The sequence below is a fragment of the Rhea americana genome, unplaced genomic scaffold (assembly GCF_003343005.1).
Source record: "Rhea americana isolate MKP2758 unplaced genomic scaffold, rheAme1 scaffold_530, whole genome shotgun sequence".
NCBI lineage: Eukaryota > Metazoa > Chordata > Aves > Rheiformes > Rheidae > Rhea > Rhea americana.
Window position 1 is genome coordinate 55,003 of NW_028186680.1, and position 19,399 is coordinate 74,401.

The following is a 19,399-nucleotide window of genomic DNA, read 5'->3' on the forward strand; positions in this document are numbered from 1 at the left end:
GCGGGGCGGGGCGGGGCGGCCGTTACGGGCGTTACTCGGCGCCGTTCGCCGCCCCCCTCCGGAAGGGCGGGTGGGAGTGTGGTAGGCGCTGCGAAGAGCGGGGCCGCTGTCGACGCGGCGGTAGGTGGGCGCGGGGAGCGAGAGTGCCCCCGGCCGGCTGGCCGGCACCCCCGTTCCCTTCCCCCGGCAGTGCCGGGAACAACGGCGCCTTGTCTGTCGTGTCCTCCGCCCGTCCGCGGGGTGAGCGTGGCGAGGAGCCCTTCAGCAAAGCCCGCAGGCAGAAGTGGCGGGGACAGGCCCGGCCTTGTTCGGCCGTGGCGGAGAAAAGCCGCGCGTCTGAGCTGCGGTCGCCCTGAACAGTGGTGCTGTGTGTCCTCGTTAGGCCCGAGGAAAAAGACACCTTTTCTTCATCAGTAAAGGTGGTGCGTGCTACGCAGGGCCTAGCTCTTAGGATTTATTGCAGAGTTGTTTGCCTACAGATGCATGCTTTCCTTCAGCATTTTATATGATGACTTTTCTTTCCCTTGCCAAATGAATATGCTTCATAAAAAGCTCTGGACTAGTGAACCAGATTGTTTACTGGGGACAAGCAAAAGAGAAGGAGCTTCATTGCTGACAAAAAAAAAATGCTAGAGTTGGAGCACGTTATCTACAGGCAAGTACTGTGAAGTCCACCCAGGAGGCAATGGAGAGGAGGACAGAGAAGAACTACAAAACTGGAAGCTACTGAAATTAGATGTGATATGTGTGAGGAGACTCAAGCAGGTTAAACTTATTTCAAAATGYTACCCGTCTGCACCTATAATTTGATTCTGTCAAACAATTATTTTTAAAGGACAAGCTTATCAGTGCCATCTTTACAGTGGTATGCACTGACTTTCTGTTCTTTATGCAGGAGAGAACAGTTGCCCACACTGCATAACATCATTTTTTGGAAAAGGAAGTCTAGGGCAATTTCAGAACTACAATTTGACTTGGAGTTTGCATTGCTTTGCTTATTTGGTTTCTGTGAATATACAGTTTAAAGGATACCTGGTGACTTCGAAATACATTTAATTAAATCATGTTTTCTTCTAGTGTATTCAGTCTTGTTCTCATTGCCCGTTACTGTGGTACATCATCCCTAACAATTTACTTTTAACATCTTTCTCTCTTTCCAGGCTGCTACGTGGAAAAACTCACACAAAGACATACTGCAGTGAAACTGAAAACTTGTGGCAAATGTGGAAAGGAAACAAACTGCAAAATAACAGCATTCTCATCCTTTCCAGATATAATCACCTAAGATGCCACTGATATCCAGACCACCTAAAAAATTAAGAGTAACATATTACGCTGATTGTGCCTCATTGTGTATATAAGGCTCTCTTCATCAAGAGCTCTGTGACAAAACACTGTAAATGCAATGAATTCTACTGAAATATACTGGAATTTYGTATGTTACCAAAATTCAACCTTTGGGTAGAGTCAGGCTTAATTGGATCTTCAGATCAGAATTCAGAATTTTGACTGAAAAAACACACCATCAATTAGATGGCACACTTAGTAGAGATTGTGAAAGTCTCATCTACATTAGAACTCCCAACATTACAGCTTAACTAATGATACCAGGCATTTTTACATTTATTTAGCTTTTGTTATAATTAGTTCAAATACATATATTCTAAACAAAAAACATTCTTCTTTGTCATAAAATTATAATGAAGTAACATTATACTTCATTACTCTGTTGAAGGTTGTTCATAACTTTCAACAAACTCTATTCCTGCTACTCTGTACATTTTAACAAATTCTTAAAATGGCATCAGCACCAAATGATAATATACAGTCTTTATGTATTTGAAAGTTAATACATTTGGGAAGAAGTGTAAGTCTGTGGCAGATTACAAATTCTTAAAAAGAATGAATTACCATTTATCATTTTCAATATTTCATTTCACATTTTTATATCATGTCAAATACAAATACTTGTAGAATGAACTAACCTAGACCTGACTACGGAATCCTRGATTAAATAGGAATGTCAAACATTGAGAAGCTAACTAAACATAAAACTGAAATAATGCAGAAAACCACCACTAATTATATATGAAACATGATTTTTACAGCTGTTGCAGCTTTTTCACTACAGAGTTTGTTTGCTTTTTTAAGCAAGATACAAAACTTGCCATCTTTGTAGAAGAGTTGGTTTTGCTTTCTTGATACTTCTGTATTTCAGATTCTGAGGGTTAAACACAGAAGAGGAAATAGATTTTGTTTCATTTTCATATTCAAACACCTCAAAGTAGTAGAAGCAGTTTTGTTGTAATTCCTTCAAAACTTTATCTTTGGAGTTAGATTTGTTGTATTCAGCTAAAATGGAAATAAAATCACATTCTGTATTTAAGAAGAGATGTGAATTATTTGCAAAACTTCCATGAATAAGAATGAGCCCAAAGGAGTTAGTCATTTAAGTCAAATCTATAAAGTTAGACCTTCTGCATGTATTTCACATTTCCTTCTGTTTTTGGAGTATTCCAGGATATAAMATTTCTAATGTTTAAATATTTTAAATATTTTAAAATAATCACATATATTTTAATAGTTTCCACAACTTTTTTCATGTAAACCTAACATTTGAGAAAAACATGTATATTTTGGTTATAAAACGTGCTTTCTCTTTAAATATGTGGCAGAAAAACACTCTTAGAGGAAACCTCATTATTTTTAGTCATTCTCTGAAACCAGTTTCTTTGAGTGATATTTATTGAACACCGCTTTCTTGAAGGAGAAAAGAGGAACAAAGCCATGCGAATATGGCTTTGCATATGATTCAGCTACTAAAAGGGCACAATTCYAATTCATTCGCTGTGAAAAAAGAATTTTTTGAAAAAAGTTTTCTCTTGGYTTTGAGGGGCCCACTAGACTTTGACTTGATAACTGATCCTCGGAGACAGGGTAGAGAGCACCTAACTATAAGATAACGCGTGGGGACAAGGCGTTTTTGTGAAAGATTGGTTTGAGGGCAAGCATAATTCACCACAAGCTAAATTCTACCCTAAACACTCTTCTTCGTGAAAAAGTACTTCTTTGATACTACCTTCTCYCATAGTCCCTGTGTTCTTGAAGAGGTATGAAATGCTGCGTTACGGAACTTTCCCAGAGGGAAAATGTTAGAAGAATGTACATAGAACATAGAATATTAGTTCATACTGCTGAGCTACAAAAGAGCACTCACACCTTCCAGCAATTAAGGCAGTACAAAGACTTACACGGAACAGAGGAATAAAATCAGGAATAAAATCCCCTATCCTTGTGTATCTATAACAGTGTCCTATTTCCTTTCCACAGCATATTCAGGAAGATGAACTAAACTGCAACTTTACAGCTTCATTCTGAGACCCTCTCCAAGCTGTGCAAGAGGAAGACAGTGCAGAAGTCCACCTTATAGCCTGCGGTGATTAGGAACAATGCTCTTCCACCTGACTGCTTTCTTGGTTTGTATGGTGGGTGTGTGCCTGTGGAATATGAAGTGGCAATACTGATTAAAAATGGTGACACAATGTTACTGCTGCTGCTACCTGTGGTAGTAGTGTACACACACACGAGCCATATATAGTATATAGGATTTTAATTAGTATCTTTAAACTTGGGTTGTTTTGTTGTTTTTGATAGCTTCTGATAAGTTTTCTTCAAATAAAGATTAAATATTTTTTTATTCACTCTTTAATGAAGCTAGTTGCCTCCTGTGAACAGCAATGCCTGTGCCAGTGTCCATTCTGTATGCAGCTTGGTGAAATGTTCTAACCCTTTAAGTCCTCTCATCTGTGTGGCTCAGCACAGGTTCTGATCTGGAGATGAGTAAATTAATTTCCTGCCAAGTTAGTTGAGTCAGAGTTAAGTAGCAGCATGGGGTTTCCTTTTAAGGAACATATGCCTTTCTTCTATTACAGAATAAGAGCTAGCATGCAGCCAAACATTAGGTAGATGAGAAGGTAGGCAGGCAAGTGTAAGTTCTTGTGTTAACCAAGGAATTTTTAGAAAACATATTTTTAAATACGATTTTTTTAATAGAGAATGGCTTAGCGTAAATGGTGCTATGGGGAACCACAAATTTACTCTGCAACTTTCAGAGCCTGTCCTACTCAGCGTAGGAGTAAGCGGATAAATGTACGTCACCACCATCCAGTGAGGAAAAGAGCTGTTAAGAAAAGTCTTGAGTTTCTCCTTCCTGAACAAGATACACAAACAAACAAAATTAATAAAACTTCAATCTGAGTTGAAGGAAAACCTCAAAGAGTAGACAGTGCCAGTCTCACCTTGCAGAGTGTCAATGTGTCTACAAACAAAGCTCTTAGTGATTGTAATGGAGCTGGGATCTTCTGCAGTTCATTTGTATAGGTTTCCATTAAGTTAACGTTAACTCACATGCTTCATTTTCCAGTGAAATGCTGCTTGCATGGTTGTTTTTATTTTTTTCCCAAAAGACTGTACTGTCTTCAGAGCTGGATATCCTCCCTATGTTTAACTCATGCCTGAACACAATGAGATCTGATTTCATAGGAGCTTTGGGGTATACTGTTATACAGATAGGATATATTTATAATAAGAAGAAGCCAAAGTTGTGCCTTCTTGGGTTTACCTATCAACAGGAAAATGCTTTAACTCCAACARGAATATTTTACTTGAAAATCCCTTGAAACTAGGGAAGTCTGCTAACTTGAAAACATCTAGTAACAGTTTTTGAAGGGCWTGGGATATCCTGGAAAATCAAAATTACCTCAATCATTCTTACACTGGGCAAAAATGGAAAACAGGCCACTTCCTTCATATGTATAAATTCACATTTCTGCATTCAGCTTTGGAGCTTCCAAACATTTAGAGGAATTCAAAAATAGATCAGAAGTATTCCAAAGCAAAATTAGAAGTTTCCAAACTAGGTTCATGAAAATACCTCCTCCACAGGATGTCACCATGCACAGTGTTCACAACTGCACAATGATTTGAGTGTGCCTGGGATCAGTCTGTGGAAAATAAGCTATCTGATATAGATATTTTCATACATGTGCAGATATTATATTCTTCTGTTTCATGATGTCTAACTGCATCTCTGTCAAGGCTCTTTTGCTTTGGATTATTACTAAAAGTTAACTTGTTTGTCAGCACTTAACTATCTTTATGAAAGTCAGGAAGCTTCAAAAGTCAAGGTTTCAGTAACTTCATTTCAACTGTATGGTACTTTCTCATCCTGTTTTTTTTTTTTTTTTTTTTTTTATTTTTTTTTTTTTTTTTTTTTTTTTTTTTTTTTTTTTTTTTTTTTTTTTTTTAGTTTAATCTTAGTGTTTTCCTGTTATTTAATCTTCCTTTGTCAGTGTGACAGGATATGATTATCATACAACTAGCAATTAAAAGGCAAAAAGACATGAAAACAAACTTCTGGTGAAGGTGAGGATAACTAAATCTCTTTAACGTCAGCTGCTGTAATTTTGGAATTTCCTGATAGGAGACCTCAACTTTAATGGTGTTTTTGCACATTTTAGGTAAGAGTAAGATACAGTTACTAGGCTRTTTGAATGCAATGTGGAAATTAATGCCATAAAACTGAATCAAGTTTATCTTGTACATTTTCCAAACAGCCTACATTATTAAACACCAGAGACTTTGAAGAGCAGGAATATTTAATTCACTCACGAATATACAGACAGGAGCCATTTTGAAACTGTTTCTAAAATGCTTTAAATTACTTACAATAAACTAGAAGTAAAATATTTCATTTCATTTGTTTGTTGCTAATTATTTTTTTCACTGCTTTCATCTTCGTAATAGACAGTAAAGTTAAGATGCTCAATTCCACTTTCATTTCTACTTGATTTTATTCCTGGGTGCTAATACAAAGCAATAGCAAGTTGTGTTTAGGTTCACAGTCCTTTAACAGAATGTGCAGAATTTAACTTAAAGTCAGAAATTTATTTCAGTTTGAAATACTATTACAAAAATATAGTGCTGATTTTTCACAAGTGCTAAGTACTGACAGGCCTAACGAATTGGGTTATTAGTATTTCAGAAAAATCAATTACTTCAGAAGGCATCTAAATACCAATGCTGGTATCAGATGTGCATACTGTGGCAAAACTAAATATTTTAAGTTGATGTTAATCTTGCAGTTAAATATATCTTTAGCGTAGCTGTTTCTGTTGGAATCTTTTGACCAATTCAGTCAAATCTGGCAAAAGCTAAGGGTTTCACCAATAAGTAACCTGCCACAAGCTGTGTGGAAATAAATGAAAGAGGAAAAGAGAGGACTGACTCAGGAAATGCAATGTTATGACCTCACCTACTACCTACCTATTGGACAATAGACAGTATGAGAAAGGCATGTAGGGAAAGGGATAAACAAGAAGACAGACACCATAAAAATCCTAGCAATTAGAGATGTTTCAGTTAGATTACAGAGAAAAAAGTCACTGTGGGTAAAATACGATGCTTCTGGAAGTGCTGGTGACAGCTGAATTGTATAGGCAGATTTCTATTAGGCAGTAGTGGGGATGTTAACCTTTATCATCTTTAAAGGGACGTGGGACTTGGACCCACCTTTCTGAAACACCTGGAAGCTTCTAGGAGTTTGGACCTTACAAGGAAGAACTTTCAGAACCGTCCAAGCTTTCCAAAGCTCTTGTCTACTGCGAGCTGGGGGTTTAAAAATGTATGCTGCTATGTTCCTGTGCAAGGCAGTTAAGAAGCATTTGTGCTAGAGAGAGAGAGAGATCTGTCCCCTTAGCCACCACTTGGGTGGCACTGGTTTCATTGTCTAATTTTGGGGTCAGATTCCACATATTTTGAATTAAGTAACTAGTAATTTGTGCTGTTGCTCTGGAATTACATTAATATAAACAACACCAGAGTTGAGCCAGTTCCTCTTCTTTTTAACCTCCTGTACTTTTAAATTTAAGTCATATAGGCTGTATCTTTTCTTTGTAATTAAGATAATGAATCAACATTCAGGTGGTTTCATTTCTCATTTCCAGAGACTAGTGCCCAGCAGTTATTACATTGAAGAACATTGTTTCCTCATTCCACAWTTTGTAGAGCAATGGAAGAAACTACACATTCAAGCTCTCAGGGAGAGCATTTCAGGGCCCAGAAATAGCTTCCACAAACTCCACTTCTTGGAGGAGGAAGATTTTTATATGAACAGTTCCAACAAGAACTCCCTGACACTGAGAAAACATGCAAATCAAAGCATGGAAGTTCTCCCTTAGGCAGAAAGCTATGAGTCATTAGCCATCAACACTTCCTAACCTGCGTTCTGTAGGATTATAAAATATATTGCATGTGAGATGGAGGGCAGAAACAGTAGTTAATTTGGTTTGATCATCACAGGGAGTATTTTCAAAATATGCTCATTCCCAATATAAATTTCTTGTGAAGGATGAAACCAATTACAAGTGTTTACCTAATTGCTCAGAAGGGTACATCCAGGCCTCATAAACAAAAATAAAGCTATTTTTCATCATTTCCACAAAGTGCCTGATGCAGTGTGGAGCAGCATGGTTTCTGGCACTCCTCAGGCTGAAGAGGCCACCACAAAAGCCCTGCAGTTGTGGCCCGTCGTGGAAGCAGCTAGACCTGGGGACAAAGCACGTCCTCTGAGACTTGGTGGGGTTGAGCCGTGTGAGCCATTCCCTGCCTCTTTGGAGTATATTCTCTTCTGCCGGCCCCTGTTGCCACATGATCCAATCCCTCTGCCAGCTGCTACTGGAAAGCTTGGAGCTACCAGCTGCCCAGCTGGAGATGTTGTTGATAAGCAGAAAAACACCATTACAACTGTGAAATTTGGAGCTGCTTTGTGCAGATGCAGCAGGCACCAGATATACATGTTTTCTTGATCTGGTCCAGCTGGGCAACCATTTAGTAAAAAACAAGAGTAAGAAAGCTGGAAAAGACTGGCAAGAAGGCTGCTTTTACTTGGAGCCACCACTTTTTGGCTTCCTCCAAAAAGTGAAACTGACACATTATGCCAAACACGCAGCTTGCTGAGTTTAGTATTTGGCTAGCAGCTGTAGTAACACCAGCAGGAATTGATTGTCATGGGAATGGCGAGTGAGATACAGCTACTGCTATCCTTGGCATCTGCATTTCTTGGTTTGTTAGATAAGCAAGTACTGCAAAAATATTCTGGCAAGTACTGTGTATTTTACTTTATTCCATAAAAAAWTTCAGTGAGATACAGAACAATATTCTATAATAGTTTTTAGTATCTTAAGTATAAGGAGATAACTGAAAAACAGCACTGTTAAATTCTTTGCTCCCACACTATGCTTTTGTACCTCTGTGACTTTTACTCACTTCCCCCCCTCCCCCAATCTTTACTCTCTCCTGCTTCCTTTGAAAAGCAGGTAAYTAAGAAGTTGCATCCAGTCCCCAGAACCCTTACTCTTGAGCCACCATTRTCTTTGTATTGGAAATACTCTTTGTAATAGAGGTAATGAAATGCAGTCAGGGATTCACCACAGCAAAAGTAAGGAGATAAAGTCCTGCAACACTGCAAGCAAACAATGCTAGGTCTGCACCCTTAACTACGGGTCTCAAATGAACACAGTCCTTCAGCTCTGTAAGAGCAGAGCCATATTTCAGGATTTTAACTTCTATGACCCATAGCCCCCTTCCCTTCACAAAAACATGTCCATTGTTAGTTTGTTAAAACTAGGGGCAAGACATGCCACTAGTTTTAAAGATGACCACACATTTTGATGACTATCAGCAAAAAACTTTGTTTTTGACTGTTATGAAGTAGCTTCTTGCTCTGCTTTAAAATATAGATGATTCAGCTAGAAGACTTTGTTTTTTCCCCATTGCATCAAATAGGGCTGTGCAATCCCAAAGCAGCCTCGGAGACAGGCAATGAGGAGAAACCTTTGATTCCATAGCAGGGACAACTAGGTAATGTTTAGGTATAAAACCCCATTATATCTAGTAGCTTTTCCTTCTATGAACACAGGAAAAGGGTCACTGAAGAGAGGCAGGTCAGGGGATGTCCTGCTGCACTAAAATACTGCATGAGAGAGAAGTCAGCCAGGTAAGTGGCCATATGGATGGCCTGCAGAGAGAGCCGGACAAGTGCTAGGAAAGAGGGGTAAGGAAATGACCCATCAACTCAAACACCCACAACAGCATGGGGAAGACTGCTTTTCTAGTTGTAGGATGGAAGAAAGGCCAYAGAGCCAGAAGGAGGGAAGGCAGATACGCAGCGAGAAAGATCCTGCCTAGCACTTAGGAATGCACCACATAGGAAATCTTTCTCAAGTGCAAACCACAGTGTTTAGTCTTTACATGAATTTTGCATAGACAAAACAAACAAATAAAAACAAACAAAATAAAAAAAACAGGAATAGGGTAGAACTAAGCCATGGTGATTTTAGCTTGTAGAGCCACAACATGCTGCTGATGCTGATAAGGTGAGAAAAGTACTTGCACAGACTTGAGAATCTGGTGGTCTCTATTTTCTATCCCAGCTCCCTGTGGGATATGACGGTCATTTCATACTTCTGTACCCACAGGCACACAGGCATTTCTCCAAAACACAAGCTTGGGAACAGAAGGATAAAATACACTACAAAGCCAAGAATTTCATTACATAAAAGCAAACAAAGCACGTTTTTATGTTTATGTATCTATGACTTGGGAAAAACAATTCAGTTACTTGGGAAAAACAATTCAGACAGTTTAATAATTAATAGTATTGTTCTCGCCTAGTGAAGAAAGAAGGTGTAGGAAATCAGTGAGGGATTTTACTGAAGCCTGAAAGGGTTTGAAAATGAAACTTTCAGTAAAGTTATTTTACAGCAACTCTTTCTTCAGAAGGTTACTGCTCCATACAGAAAATGCCACTACCATAATCATGGCTATGTTTTTACTCCATGATTCAGTCAGGCTAATGAGGTTTTGATCATTTCCTGTATTTTCATGAAAAAGTGTCAACAGCAATTTAACAATTCCTGATCAAATTGCTCAACCCTCTTTTGTGTAAACCTGTGGGGCTGGGGAGGGAGAAGAAGGGTAATAGAATTCTGCAATTATTCCTCCCTTTGGCTATTAGTTACACCCTCTTTTCATGCACACTTCTTACAGCAAACTTCAAGTCTCAAAACCATCTGCTTACAATGTTTACTTAGCTCTGCAAGCCAAAACAGATGTTTATTCTTTATTTGTACTTCGAAACTGAAAATCAAGAAGAAAAACTATTCAGGCAGCTGCTACATTCTTCCTGTGACAAGATCAGCCCCAGATGGCGTAGCTTTAGGCTATCACCCCCATATCAGCCTCTCCGTTGCGTAAGTTGTTGTTTAGGAGCAAAGGACTTTAATAATAGCCTGTTCTTCTACATACTGTGGAAAAAGTCAAATCTTCTCAAATTAGCTCTTCTTCACTTTCAATCCATACATTGTTACTTACCGAAGACCGTAACAAGATCTTGACACCACTGCAAGAGAAAATTTACTACTGACATTAGTGATGAAAGATGAAGAAATGGGTATTTTTATTAAAAAACTGATAATCACATTTTCAAAAGAAACAGGAATAACATTTACCGGGTACTCTTAATTAACCTGTATATATCTCATGTTTGCTGTGAAAGTATTACTACTTACATTCTTTAAGTCACAAAGCACAACATGAGAATACTGGATAATAAACATTGGGCATGAATTACAGTGTAGATTTTCACATTTGGTGCTCAGGAACATTCCTTAGGAGAATACTTTTTCCCTAAATACATTCTGAATCCACAGATGTGGATTCTCATAAATACTCGGGCAAATTTCACAGAAAGCCTTATTGAACCAAGTACCTTAGGAATGCTTTTGAAACACAAATAAGCATTTTTTTCTCTCTTTTTCTTCTTGAACTGTGGTGATGTTAAAAAGAAAACTTGAATTAATAATAATAATTCATGCATATTTTGATACAGATCTTGCCTGTCATAGTATTTTATGCCTAACCAAAACTGGACTTCCAGACAAGTGGATGGGAACTGATGGTGCTGATGAACAACCAGTCAGAACTGCAGCCTTACCTGTAAGAACCTATCTACACACACTGCTAGCTAAAGCAATTTTATCTTATAAATGGAGACATTTTAGAATTGGAAAAAGCTTTAATTAACTTTCAAGGAGCAGAGTGGTTGCAATCTAGAATTAAAAATAAGAATCAGTAAGACAACTGTTCTCAAACGCTGTTGCTTTCTGTGCAACCTTCAAACGTCAGTGCCCTCTGGAGCCTGTCACATTASTTTGTATAACCAGATGTGTCACTGACATACAGCAATGATCACTTGAATCAAGCCCTGAATCCCATTAGCCTGTCCATATTTATGCAAGGGTTTCCCCATATGAGCCCCATATGCCTTTAACGTGGGTTAAGGCAGTATTTGCTTCCTAAATTTGTTGTACGAGCAGCTCAGCGAATGCTGCCTGGAAAGACTAGCCATGCTGACAGCGAAGGGCAGGGGGAGCACCAGCTCTCTGGCACACGTGCAGCATGAGGACACACATGCAAAGATGCCCATCTGCCCCCGCAAGTGCAAAGGGCCAGTTCTCAACACAGTCACATGGGCCCAGGGAGTGTCAGCAGCAGTGCTCTCGTGCACCACCCTGCCACTCTTTACCCTCATATTACAAGGGAGGAGCTGCTTTTGGGGCTTTTTTTCCTTGCAGTTATATCAGTGATCGATATCTGTTTATTTGTAATAAAGTATTTTTCCTACTGTCCCGGGAGGGAGAAGATTAGCACCCATATACAACATCTGCTGCTACAGATAGACTATGTGTTAGAAAGATTTGTTGTGCGATAACAATGTCATAACTTCACTTTATTTAGTGCAAGTCCTATTTGGTCATGCTGATGCTCTGACAAATTGCATCACTTTCCTTTGTTGCATGCATCATGCTGTCACAGAAGAACTAAACCCACATGCTCTCCTCTTTGCAGGACTTTCTGTATTATCCCACTGACTACACAAGTAATAGGTGTTTTTCACAGCTTGATAGTGTTGCTCCTTGGTGAGACAGTAGGAAGTGTACATGGGGCACACCAAGAATGATCTTCTAAGAAAGAGCCTACCAAGACCAAAACAGTAATTGCAGAAGTTGCCCCTAACATGTCTTTTGTTTACAGTTGCACTGAGATAGCAGCATGCCTTTAGACTGGTCATTCTGCAGTGATCCAGACTAAACAGAAATACTTTCACCGGACATGCAAAATGAATATGTGGGGACAGCTGTACAATGTCACACAACCCACTAGAAACTCAAATCAGTAAAATAATTCCTCMTGAAAGCTGATGCTTTTCTTTCATTTCTATTTTCCCCTCCTGTAGCTATCTCAAGGACAAAACTGAAAAACTCAAAGGTGAATGTCAGAGCCTGCAGGCAGCAGAAATATGTCTCAGTGTCTTGAAACAAAATCTGTTTGACTCCTGGTATCACCTGTGGCATAGGGGAAAGAAGAGAGAGTATCTATGCCCTAACAGAAATATAACCACTATTCTGAAAATATTACCCAGGACCATGCATTCACTGTTTTGGCCTGCTTAACTTACCTACTGAGTGCTTTCCAAGGCATTTATTGCACTGGTTTCCAGCTATATAACTTCACTAAACTGCACTGGCTTGGACTAAAGCAGTTTCACCTTCAGCATAATCTCTGCTACTCCAGAACCTGTCCTGCAGCAAGTTAATGTGAATTTTACGATCTAACCACAGAAGCTGTGGACAAGTTTTCACCGTATGTCAGAAATAGAATAGAGTTTAACAATGCATATTTCAAAATGGAAGTAGGTGCAAGGTAAACACACATTTTGTAAATGCTTTTCACATCACCACAATAGCAGCCTTTCCTGTTAGGCAAGTTTTAAGTAAAAGATCTTCCATTTTATCAGATGTTCTGATTAAATTCTTCCAAAATATTTCTCTGTGCTTCCTTGACCCTCTCTATATGTGAATGTTAAAAATATTCCAATTAAAATGTACATTATAAAGTATTTTTGTTAACTAGTCCCCTCCCACACCTGTACCTTGTTGTCTATCCTTAAAGCTTTCTGTAAGTAGAAAAGTTTCACAACTTTTACAGCAGATGGGTGTTAGTAGAATGCTTCACCCAGAAAGATGAACTAAGTATTCAGGTACAGTTCAACACCGTCTCAGTTAAGTGCAGAATTATTTACGTACAGGTGACCATTTCAAATCAGAGACTTAAATCTACCAGTATCAACTGAGATGAACAGGCATCTCCCAATAGATGAGTATCCTTTCCATGAAGTCTAATTATGAAGACAATAAATTGTCCTCATCAAAAACTAAGTCCCTTTGTCCAGCTCCAAAACTAAACTTGAGCTATCCTGCTGCTTGTGCGATCAGTTCACACACACACACACACACAAAAAAAAGTTTATCCATGTTCTGCAAATAAACAAATTCTATCTGCAGAATTTCCAAACGAGTACCTTTCACAAAATGTAAATATCAAACAATTTCAAGAAAGCTTTTACCTAAAACCTTTTCTAGAGCTGTTTCTATTTCTCCAGAAACTGGCTGTTCTAGACAGTATTTCTTCCATACATTCACACATGTATTTTTCCCTCCATCCTGTAAAGCAATAAGCTTTGAGTCACAGAAAGCAGTTTGTTGCAGACCTATGCAATCTGGTTGTTTTCTCTCAGCAGGGCTAAGGGTTAGCAACCCAACTTTAACATCAAGGTTTGGTTAAGCACAGGTAATTTTATGACATAAGTACTCTATTGCTAAGGAATCTGCTGCCTGGGTAATGCATTGTCATTTGAATGTCTGCTGTAAGTGGAACATTTGGAAATGTCAGAACTTCAAAAGCTAAAAGCTTTAAAAACTTTAAAGGCAATAAAGCTCTTAACTTTTGAAGTTCTGACAATGCTTTCCAATTTTTATTTATGCTGATTTTAGAAATCTGAGCTGTGCTCCAAATTTGTCTCTCTTATTAGTAGATTTTATGTCTTTACTTTTGTGGCTACTAATCTCAGCTTGCGTTATTTCACCTTTTTGTTGTGAAAAAGGCTCCCTGTGCTTAGAGTAATTTTTATTTGAAGAATTCCAAGATTTTTCATTGTATACATGATGACGGGGAGCAAGGTAAGAATACTCCCATGCCTGTCAGCCTTTTCTAAAGTAATTTTAAATTTAAAAAATATAAAGATTTGAAATCTTTTATTTTGGATTCTACTGTATTAGTTGGAGTTTCCCCACCTGTACCTTAAGTTTTGGAAAGCTATTAAACGGCCACCTCTAARACACAACCTCCCAAACCATTCTTTTCACAGATCAGTTCAAAATAGCTGTTTATTCTTTCAGTTACCAAACTATAGGTCTGGTGGAAAAGGTTTTATTTTTTTAAAGGGAGAAATAAAATCTTATTTAGAAAAAAATTCTTTATTTTTTCCAAAATATGTTTAGACAGATTGCAACAAGAACAAAGTACAGTACAAAAATGACTCACAGTCTCCAAGAGCTCATAAACCACCAAATTCCTACCTTTTTGTCAAAGTTCTGTTTGGGTCCAATATACATTTTTCATATTAGAGAGGAAATGCYCACTCTATAGTAGCATTGGATAAAGTTTATAAGACCATTATAACACAGTCACTAGTACTTGCCATATAATATACCAGCTTTTGACATGGATTCACTTTACCACAAACTCATTTCAATGAGCCTAACCTGAAGCCCAGTATAACTCACTCTCCTTATGTCAGGTGTTCAGCATTAACTTCAGCAGGTTTGCCCGGAATCTACCGAAAGCCTTTCTCGGCTATGTCTTTTTATCCCGATATGGCATTAGCACTGATTAATCCAAACAGTGGCCATCCATGATAATCCACTCTTCCCAGAATGGAGCAGTTGCACTAACTATGCTGGCACAAACTGAATATAGTTTTATTCCTCAAAGCCTATACAGCTTTGTTGCTACCTTTCACAACCAGTCGTAAACTGTAGTTTGCGGCATGCCAAACAAACCTGACAGGAATATACAGAACCATTTGAAAACTGCAAGGAGACTTCTTCTGCAGCTTCTTGCAAAGCAGGCTAGAATAAACAAGTATGGGCTGTGATCTTTTCYGCAGCATTCTCCCATTAAAGAAAATTAAAAGACATAGTGTTTCAGCTCTGCAAAACTACCATTTGGCCAACTTGAACAGGAGCAAAGCATTTGACAAGTTCTATGCATACATGGTATATGAATCAGAAATTATTGCTCCAGCTTGTACCAGAATTTCCATGCCAGTATTATCTCTGCAATTACTCAAAGAATCTAATGTTTCTGTTGTGATCATTTGTTTTGCACTGCAAGTCTCATTTTGGTCAATCCTGTTTCCCTTCTCTATCTAAACCTTTCAGAAAAAGCTAAGAGTGAAGCTTGAAGATACACATAATGACAAGTAGAGGAGCACCCATTGCATTTAAGGCTTGAGGGCATGGGAAGAGGGGCACAAGAATGTAAGAGGCACCTGTGTCCCATGCACTGGAGCACAGTGCAAGAAGTCCCAAGCCAGCTGAGACTCTGGCCAGCCATTCCATGCAGCACAATAGCAGCATTGTGTTCATATACAATACAGGCCTAAACAGCCTGAAGGCAGCTTTATTGTTTACATGCAGCAAGCTTGGGTACCTCTGCACTGGGATCACCGCTGGTTTTCCTGGTTCCAGAATAAGCACAGGGAAAGGTAGGTTCTCACATTGTTATATCAGATCTTTCCGGTGTTTTCTGTCACCCCATTTCAGAAAATCTGCAGATGTTTTATCTTATTGTTTTACTCAGGTTGGAAAATCCAATGCCGACACATGTCATTAAAACTTTCTCCCCACCCTTGTGGTCTTCCTCAGGGGACTTTGTTTCAATTTTAAACATGATCTGGAAGAAGCTTCGCAGGTGTCGCAGAAACTCAATTCTGAAGGAGAGATAACAAACAGAGTGTAAGAAACAAAATAAAAAGCTCATTAACAGTATCTTCTAGCATTAACTCCAGTGAGGTACGCACAAAGTCTGGCTCTGAGAATAGAGCAGAGAAGATTGCTTAATACAGAGAAATGAGTCTACAGGTCCCCCCTCTCCCACCTTCCAAAAATTGTTCTCACTTGCATTATGGAAGTGGCTAGTGAACCACCTGCTGAAACCACTGCCTTCCATGTATAAGCAGAGATAAAAGGAATAACCTGTAACATAGTAGGGCAAACTAGTGAGGGAGAGAGAGAAAGAGAAGATAAAGAGGAGGCATGGCCAAGTGAGGTCACTTACCCATGAGGTGGACTCTCCATTACAGCCAGAAGAAACTGACTAACTCCTCCCCCACTCTCATTGTTTTAAGTAGAAATAAATTGAGATAGCCAAAAAGTTGGTCTTGGGGGCATGCTTTAAAAGATGGGATATCAGATTCTAAAGTATGTATTTGGACTGTATTACAAACTTCCCCACTGCTAAGTTAATGGTTCTTTAGACTCTCTTTCAGATTCTGGATTCTGCCTGTTTTCTTTCTTCATTTTCAAAAACAAAACAAAACCAAAAAACCTAAAAAAAAAAATCTCTAAAAATCCAAGAACTTTTCCTTCATCATTTTAGAATCAGAAGCACAAAGAGACTGAATAGATACAGCCTCTGGCTAGAAGCTAGAGGGACTGCCCCCCGGCTAGAGGGAAAGCACCAGAAAAATTGATGAGCAGTGCAAAAAAAAAATAGAGAACATTTTTACTGACCTGCTCAAAACAGGGAACAAACAATTACACCGAAAAGCTACAAACAGAAAACTGTTAAATGCTCATGACGATTCTGGTCTTTTCCGGTCATAGTCACTAGCAAGACTGGAATCTCAAACTAAGCTTTAATCTTACAACAATTGGCATGTGCCCTTGTTAGATGAAGTTTAACCTTTGAGGAAGGAGTAGGTGCACATCCACTCCATTTGTTTGGCTGGCAACCTGGAAAAAGCCACTGCTGTACAAGCTGAGAGCATGTCGGTCACACTTATGTCATGACCCTAAATTAAGAGAAAGTACCCACAAAACGGGAAGCAGGAAGCCAAGGTGGTAGGACAGCCCCCACTGCAACATCACAAGGCCTCAAAACTCCTATTCCCAAAACTCTGGGACTGTCCAAGCATGGAGTACAGCAAAAGTCTTGGGAATAGGAATACTTCAGGGAGGAACTTCGTATGACAACGAAAACAGGAGCAGGAATTGCCTTATCTGCCTGCATGCTACATACACCTTTCTACCCTACCTCCTGGGTTGGTGACCGGCTCATCACAGTCACCATAGCTTGCATCTCTCAAAGGACCAGGCAGCTTAAAGAATTAGAGAGTGTCTTATCCTTCATGACTCCCCAGCTGCACAGTTGTTATAATAGGCAAATAGGCAAATATGTTGGCACAAATTGTTAATAAAGTTGATGGGCAACAAGCTCCATACCAATCTGCCTTCTAAGCTGGGTCCTTTCCCAGAGCCCTGGCAGCACAACAAGAGAGCAGTCAAGCCCAAAACATCAGGAATGGGGAGTGCTGAACAGCAAGGAGGGCGCAGAACAAACTATGTAAATACCAAAGGCAGTATGGAGCCAAAGGCTAGGCCACAATCCTATGGGCTGCTCAGCAAACTCTGCAACACGTCTCTGGGATCAGTTCAACCTGTACCTCTCTCTCTACATATATAGTTTATCATGCTTCCTCTAGCTCTTCCTCCTTTAGAATAAAGGCAGAGTGAGGGAAAAGAAAAGCAACAGGGCTTTGCCACAGACTCCAGACAGAAAGAGAGAGACTTGGTGGGAGAGAAAGAGAGGCTGCCTAGGGACATTGAGGGAGAACTTGCAGACAGTGTGAGGTTGGCTCTGCCTAGAAGCAATGAAAGCACAAGCGGCAAGAACTCTACTACAAAAGGAGAAAAAGGAGAGGAAAACAGTGATCTGTAACAAGGGGAAGTAGAGAGGGAGTACTAGCTTGAAGGTGTTTACGATCAGGTGTGGGAAGGTTTACATCCCAAACAGTAGAGGCAGCACCAAATATGCATGGACAGACTGAGAGAGCAAGAGTATAAAGCAGTTTTATTTTGACTAAAATTTGAAGTGTATGTTTGAGCAAGAATAGGACAGAACTGAACACCTTTCCAGACTCAGGGACAGCAGAGTGGGCCACACGAGAGATTTCCCTCAGGGCCTGCCAGTTTCAAATTAAAAATCACTGTACTACCAAAAAAGGAAAAAAGAAAAAAGCATTAAAAAGTTTGTTTACATAAATGCCCTCTTTTCCCAGCAGCCTGTTAAGTGACATAAAGAGGTACATATCCACTTCACCCATTTGAGCTTACTGTCAGGGCAAAGCAACCAGCCAGCAGATCACCACTGCCAGAGCAGACCATGGCACGGACAACAGCTTCCTTATTCATTTGCTCTTAAAATAGAGCTCACTGTCACAGAGCTCATGCAAGTGGCACCCAGCCACAAATGCAGCACTGGGGGAAGTGGGGGGACCCTGCAGCCACACAACCGTCCCCCTTCAAGTTTGCCCCAGTCATGCTGGCTAGAGGAGGAGAAGGCTGTCACTCATGGAGATGAAGGGATGCACAGCCTCAGTCAGCAGTTCCTGGACATGCCTGGTGCCCTATGCCCCATTTGAAAGCCCAGGGCACCCCCAATGCTACATCCCATGGCATGCCAAGGAAGTTTGTAAGTTAGCGAGCCCACTCAAAGGGGCTGGATTTTGAACATGAGCAGGTCCCTGGTTCTCCGTGTGGGAGCATTTGTGCCGCTGCGAGCCCTACACATTGTGAAGCCCTGAGGATGGTGAGTTAGGCATGTGCCGACAGGCTGCTTTCTAGTGGTTTCCACATAAATGGGAGTGGGAAAGAGCAGCAAAGAAAAAGCAGCAGCAGCCACAGATAAGCATGTCCAGCTAAGCAGAGATTGCCTCCTCTTGCCTGTCTCTTGTCCAGTAAAGTTCAGACTTCTGTTTGATCTCAGCCCTCTTCTTCCCTTTATGCTTTATGTATGTGCTGCTGCTCTGCCTTGTCCGATTGCCCTCTACCCTTTTGGGTGGTCTTGCGTCATGCATTAAAGCTCTGAAGCAGTTAAAAAATGTAGTTTCATAGAATGGTAAGGTTGGAAGGGACCTCTAGAGATCATCTATCTAGTCCAACCCTCAAATGAGTGGCCCATACGTGGATCAAACCCGTGACCTTGGCATTATTAGCATCACACTCTAACCAACTGAGCTAGTTTGTTCAACTTTCTCCAGAGGATGCAGGAGAACTTTCTTTTTCCTTTTAAAGGACAGTCATGCCTGTAACAATGGTTCCCCTTTGCTCTTCCTCTTTTATTCTCTGGTTTATCCTGTGCCTTCTCCCATTCATCT

General features: G+C 39.8%; 1 protein-coding gene and 1 long non-coding RNA gene across 2 annotated transcripts in view; one reads left to right on the forward strand and one right to left on the reverse strand.

Annotated features, from left to right (window-relative positions):
* The first annotated feature begins 47 nt into the window (after positions 1-47).
* Positions 48-3,630, forward strand: LOC146588215 (uncharacterized). The gene is made up of 3 exons (XR_014897471.1): positions 48-765; positions 1,161-1,322; positions 3,331-3,630. It is a non-coding gene; the product is annotated as an uncharacterized LOC146588215 (long non-coding RNA).
* Positions 3,631-14,416: 10,786 nt separating this feature from the next.
* Positions 14,417-19,399, reverse strand: part of RCL1 (RNA terminal phosphate cyclase like 1) — a 32,709-nt gene continuing 27,726 nt past the window's right edge. Inside the window, exon 9 of the mRNA XM_085318369.1 lies at positions 14,417-15,952. Within this exon, the coding sequence (XP_085174495.1) occupies positions 15,802-15,952 (151 nt within the window). The 3' untranslated portion in view covers positions 14,417-15,801. The remainder of the gene's footprint in view (positions 15,953-19,399) is intronic.